General features: G+C 35.8%; 1 protein-coding gene across 1 annotated transcript; it reads left to right on the plus strand.

Annotated features, from left to right (window-relative positions):
* Positions 1–1,843: 1,843 nt before the first annotated feature.
* LOC115978158 (putative receptor-like protein kinase At3g47110) lies at positions 1,844–5,226 on the plus strand. Its single transcript, XM_031100179.1, has 2 exons — positions 1,844–4,499; positions 4,751–5,226. Exons 1-2 carry the CDS (start codon positions 1,844–1,846, stop codon positions 5,137–5,139), a joined length of 3,045 nt encoding a protein of 1,014 aa, XP_030956039.1. The 3' UTR covers positions 5,140–5,226.
* Positions 5,227–6,483: the final 1,257 nt, after the last annotated feature.

Genomic DNA, 6,483 nt, shown 5'->3' on the forward strand with positions numbered 1-6,483 from the left:
TTTTTATTAGATTCATCAAATCTAATAACTAATTCCTCTTTTTCAAGATTAACCAATTTTAACTCTTCCTTGAATTTCTTAGCAATTTTCATAGATTTCAATAATTTCTTACGAAGAGTTTCACAGGCATCAATAAAATCAACAGAAGCATGAGCAGAAACATGATCAGAAAGACACTTCAAATTATCTATGACAACAGCGGTTAAGGATCAGCTCTTAGATCAAAAGATCTAAAACAAAAGAACAACCTGCTCTAATACCACTTGTTCGTTTTTAGACCCCTTAAAACACAATTGGATTAATCTAGTTAATTAGCCAAGTTATTACTTAGTCCAAATTCCAGATCTAGGTTATCATAATCAAACAATCATATCATGCATAGCAGCGGAAATATAAATAACACAATGATATGATGACCAAGAAAACCACACCAGTAAAAACCTGAGGAGGATATAACCTAGCTATCCTCAAGGTAAACCTGAATCCACTATGAAAGAATCGAAGTTTTACAATAGGACTTAGACCACTAACATCCTATTGCTATCCACCAGTAGAAACTTACTGACACGACCACGTGCAAGTTCCGAGACCATAAACTCCTTTTTTCTTGGATTCTCCAGCAAGTACAAGCACACCCGCTTGTGTTTCTTTAAACTCCTTAGTGCAGCAACTGAATGATCATCAAGCTCTCAATCAAATCTCCTTCTTGATAATTCTAAGCATGTGTGAAGGCAACCACATCTAGATCTCATAAGAGATTCACACACATAACAAAATAGAGCAACCTCGAAAACGTGGCTAGGGTTTGCCTTTTATACCTAGGGCAAAACATAAAACCCTACACGTTTTAATAGGCTAGGGTTGAGTTGGAAAAATTCTGCAGAAAAAACATTCTGCCCGAGATTCGATCGATCGAGCCTATTCTTCGATCGATCGAGCCAGGCCGAAAGTCACTAATACTTCTGCAACCACTCGATTCCAACTTTAAATACAACGCACACACTTTGAGCAAGTCTAAACAAGACTAACAACTGTTTTGATTATGGTTTACCAACAATACACATTAGAGTTCTAATACATTAGTTCCTAAGTACTTAGAACCTAACAGAAATCTGCCTCTCTCTCTCTTTTTCTTTTTCTTTTTCTTTGTTGAGAAAAACGGAATTAAGTTAAGGGTCCATTCTAGATGTGTTTTCTACGATTGATAAGACCATTAATTTATGAAGATCACATCATTCAACAATGTCTGCCTAATAGGTATTCTCCAACACCAGTGCCTTGTGATTTTTGCATTAGATGGGCCTCTTTTCTTTCCACATGGTAGATATATAAGGTGTGTAGTGAGTACAAACAAATTAATTATGGATTTTAGCAGGATCTTTAGTTAGAACTTTTTGACCGTCGTCTAGAAATTTAGCCTTTTTCTTGTGAATTTGCTGCAGGACGCTTGCAATTGTCATGCTTAGGTAATTTTTTCTACCGAGTGTGTTTGCCAAACAATAAATCCAAGGATATACACCGCATTGGAAAGATGGGTCTATCTGCAATGTACAATTTACACTGTACTGTTCAAGTAAACCTACCATTTTCTTACAACATAAAAGTCTTTCAAAGTGAACCACCAAGCTTAGACTTTTTTATTTTTCAGTTTTCTAACTAGTATCTTTCATTGACCAAGTCATAGAACAATGAGTGAACCAAGTGCACGACACTAAAAAGTCTTAAAAGAACCCCACAGGCCACAGAACAAAATTAACCAGCCCCAGCATGCGATTGGATTGTTATAAATAGTAAATACTCATCGCTTGTGTTCCCTCCAACTCAAAAACAAAAACCAAGAATAATGGCTTCCCCATCCCATCTAATACTTCAGTCTACCTTATTATTTGTCCTTATATTTTGCAAATGCATATTTCTTGAAGTAGAGTCTCAGTCTGCCACTTTAAGTATTGTTACAGATAAAGAAGCCTTGATTTCATTCAAGTCTAGAATAATAGAGCCTTTCAACCCTCTTTCTTCTTGGGACCTAAAAAACTCATCCCCTTGCAATTGGACCGGAGTTGTGTGCAACAAGTCTGGCCAGAGAGTGGTTGGTCTTGATCTTTCAGGCTTTGGACTTAAAGGGTCCATCAGCCCTCATATTGGTAACCTCTCTTTCCTACGTTCCCTTCAACTTGGACAAAACCAATTTACAGGTATGCTTCCTGATCAAATTGTCAATCTTTTCCTTGTGAGAGTTCTTAACTTGAGCTCCAACAGGCTAGAAGGTGTGCTGCCCTCAAATATAAGCCAATTGACTGAGCTCCAAGTCCTAGACTTGTCTGAAAACAAGAATATCACAGGAAGAATTCCTGAAGAGCTTAGCTACTTGAAAAATCTAGAAGTGTTAAAGTTGGCAAGAAACTACCTTTATGGTGCAATTCCATCAACCATAGGTAACCTTTCTTCACTCATCAATTTAAACTTAGGCACCAACACTCTTAGTGGTGCAATACCAAGTGACTTAGGCCGCCTTCAAAATTTGAAGGAACTTGATCTTAATATTAACAATTTTTCTGGCACAGTTCCACCATCAATATACAACATATCCTCCCTAGTTTCTTTGGCCTTAGCTTCAAACAATCTATGGGGTGAAATTCTTGGAGATGTTGGAATTAAACTCCCAAACCTTTTAGTTTTCAACTTCTGCATTAACAAGTTCACAGGAAAAATTCCATGGTCTTTGTACAATCTAACCAATATAAAAATCATCCACGTAGCAGACAACCTTTTGGAAGGAACAATACCACCAGACCTAGGAAATCTTCCATTCCTTGAAATGTACGATATTTGTTTTAATAAGATTGTTAGTGAGGATGGTCTTAGTTTCATTACTTCTTTGAAAAATAGCACTCGTCTCAAATTCCTTGCAATTGGTGGCAATCATTTGGAGGGTGTGATTCCTGGATCAATAGGCAATCTTTCTAAGGCTCTCTCAAAGTTGTACATGGGAGAAACTCATATTTATGGTAACATACCCACCTCAATTGGTCATCTTAGTGGCCTTACTTTGCTAAATTTGAGCTACAATTCACTTTCAGGTGAAATCCCACCTGAAATTGGCCATTTGGAGGAATTGCAAATGTTGGTTTTGGCAGGAAATCGATTGTCTGGTAGTGTTCCAAATTCCCTAGGCAATCTCCAAAAGTTAAACCAAATTGATTTATCAGGGAATAGTTTGGTGGGTAATATACCAACAAGTTTTGGGAACTTCCAGAAACTTCTTTCCATGGACTTATCCAACAACAAGTTTAGTGGAAAAATAACTAGAGAAATTTTCAGCCTCCCTAGTTTGAGCACTATTTTGAATCTGTCAAAGAACTTTTTAAGTGGAGCTTTGCCCGAAGAAGTATCTCTTCTAGTAAATGTTGTCACCATTGACCTTTCTAACAACCTTTTTTCTGGTAATATTCCCAGCTCAATCAGAAAAAGTAAGAGCTTGCAAAAATTATTGTTGGGTAGGAATGTACTTTCAGGTCCAATTCCTAGTACTTTAGAAGAAGTGAGAGGCCTTGACACTCTAGATCTCTCTTCCAACCAACTTTCTGGCCCCATTCCTGTTGAACTCCAAAACCTTCAAGCCCTTCAATCCTTGAACCTATCTTTCAATAATTTGGAAGGGGTAGTTCCCAAAGGCGGAGTTTTTGGAAATCTCTCTAAAGTCCATTTGGAAGGCAACCAAAACCTTTGTTTGTATTTGGCTTGTGTCAAAACTCAAAGCAATGGAAGAAAGGTAACCAAAGTTATTGCTATTACTAGTGTATTGGTATCATTAGCCCTATGCTTCATACTTGGCTCACTGTTCTACTTGAAGAGAAGTAAATCAAAGATTACAAGAACTTCTGAGTTGGTGAAAGGACAACATCAAATGGTCTCATACAATGACCTTCGTCAAGCAACTGGAAACTTCAACCAAGAAAACTTTCTTGGAAATGGGAGCTTTGGGTTTGTATATAAAGGCTATCTAAGGCAAGGAATTGCTGTAGCAGTTAAGGTCCTTGACACTCAGAGGACAAGCTCTTGGAAGAGTTTTCTTGCAGAGTGCGAGGCTCTGAGGAATGTAAGGCACCGGAACCTTTTTAAGCTGATCACATCATGCTCTAGCATAGACTTCAAGAACATGGAATTTCTAGCTCTGGTTTATGAATATCTGAGTAATGGCAGCTTAGAGGACTGGGTCAATGGTAAGAGGAAGAATGCAAATGGGGATGTGTTGAATGTTGTGGAGAGATTGAATGTGGCCATTGATGTTGCCTGTGCATTGGATTACTTGCACCATGACTGTGAAGTTCCAGTGGTGCATTGTGATTTGAAGCCCAGCAACATTCTTTTGGGTGAAGACATGACTGCCAAGGTTGGAGACTTTGGGCTAGCAAGGTTGCTGATGCAAAGAACAGACATTGAACATTCTATTAGCCGTACAAATGTTCTAAAGGGTTCCATAGGATACATACCTCCAGGTTAGTACTACTACAAAATTATAGAGATACTTTATACTTCACCAATTGCACCATGCTTAACATATACATATATATATATATATATATAAAAGTAGTCAATTAAGAACCTTTGTTTCTTTCTTTTCTTTTTAATCTTAAGTCCTAACAACATGAAGAGATCATGATAGAATATAAATCTTATGTCTCACTTATATGTAAAATTAGGTGTGTTTTTAAGTTTTTATTAACATACTGAATTAACTATGATGTAGAGTACGGCATGGGGGAGAAACCATCAACCGCTGGAGATGTATATAGCTTTGGTGTAATGCTGCTAGAGCTCTTTACTGGGAAAAGACCAACACATGAGAGCTTCATTGGAGACCTAAACCTAGTCAGATGGGTGCAATCAGCTTTTCCTGCCAACATAATGCAAGTACTCGACCCAGAGATGCTACAACTTATGAGCAGCCTTTATCATAATGACCAACCCATAAGCCCTGATGTTCAACATGGTTGCCTGATCATAATCCTCGGGGTAGGGTTATCTTGCACAGTTGAATCTTCTGATGGTCGCATTAGCATTAGGAGTGCTCTACAAAATTTGAAGTCTGCAAGAGACACCCTTTTAAACCAGCTCCCATTTAGAATGCCAAATTGAATGATATTTGTTAGAACTAAGTTAGTTAATAATGAGTATGTATGTGTCACGTTCTTGAGTACCATATGCTAAATTCTAGAGTTTATAAAATATATGTAAAATTCTAGATCTTTGTATTCTCTATAATTTTCTCTACCTTTAGCAGGGTTCTCACTATTAGAAATTATCAAAATATACTTATCTTTTCACTGCATGTGTGAATCTTTTGTAAGGAAATCACACACCTCCATTTTTCTCCCAAGAAAAAAAATTCACGAATTTCCATGATTTGATGATGAGTCGTCCGTTGAAATCTTAAAAGAAAACCATTGATTTTTCAAATACATAATCTCTTTTCACAACCTAAATTTAATAAAACCCCAACAGTTCTCTCTCTCTTGTCCCTCTGTTTTTGTCCTCTCCACAATCTCTCTCTCACGCCAATAACAACAACAACAAAGTTTCTTGGCATTTAGATTTGCAACCGGGACAAATTTGATTGAGTGTGGCCAAAAAAAAAAAATTGGAAGATAAATGTTCAACCTCCAGACAAATTTGATTGAATGTGACAACTTCGAAGAATATTTTTATTTTGAGGTGATCACTATGAAGAATCTTTATAAATATACAGGAGATTCAACAAGAAATTGTTGGCTGTAAGTCTCAGTTGGAAGATATGGAGAACAAGATAAGGTATCCATTTATTGGCACTTGTACAAATGATCCTCCTTTAACTCTAATATGAAATTTCTTACTTTTTAGTATTTTCAATGGAAATATTCAATGTTTAAATTCCCTCTTTTCAATTATTGAATTATTCAAAAAAACAAAAACTATGATATGAAATTTGTAAAAATCTTATCTTTTAAATGAGTGAATTGAATTTATTTTACCTATCATTAATAATTTAAAAAGATAAAAAGAAATAATGGTTGTGAATGTTTGTTTATAAATTTATAAAATTGTAAAGTTTAATCCATTCATTTTAAAAATAAGAACTTCATAGTAGAGAAGTAGCCCGTCTCTATATATTACTACATTTTCTGTTTCTCTACTTATGAAATTTTGGAAAAAGAATAAGAAAATATATACAAAGTTGAAAAAAACCAAATATACAACACAATGACACCAATATGCACCATTACTAATTCTCAAAAAAAAAAAAAATACTACTTGAAGACTGTACAAACAAAGAATCAAATTAAAAATTAAAGAAAGCCAAAAGATTACTTGAAAATCAAGGAGAAAATCATTAAAACCAGTTATCAAAGCTACAAAGAAAACAGGGAAATAGAGAAAAGAGTCTATCCAAGGAGACCATGAAAGAGAGACTGAAATTTGAGAGAGAAATTTTGGAGTCAATAG

Source organism: Quercus lobata, chromosome 2, assembly GCF_001633185.2.
Source record: "Quercus lobata isolate SW786 chromosome 2, ValleyOak3.0 Primary Assembly, whole genome shotgun sequence".
NCBI lineage: Eukaryota > Viridiplantae > Streptophyta > Magnoliopsida > Fagales > Fagaceae > Quercus > Quercus lobata.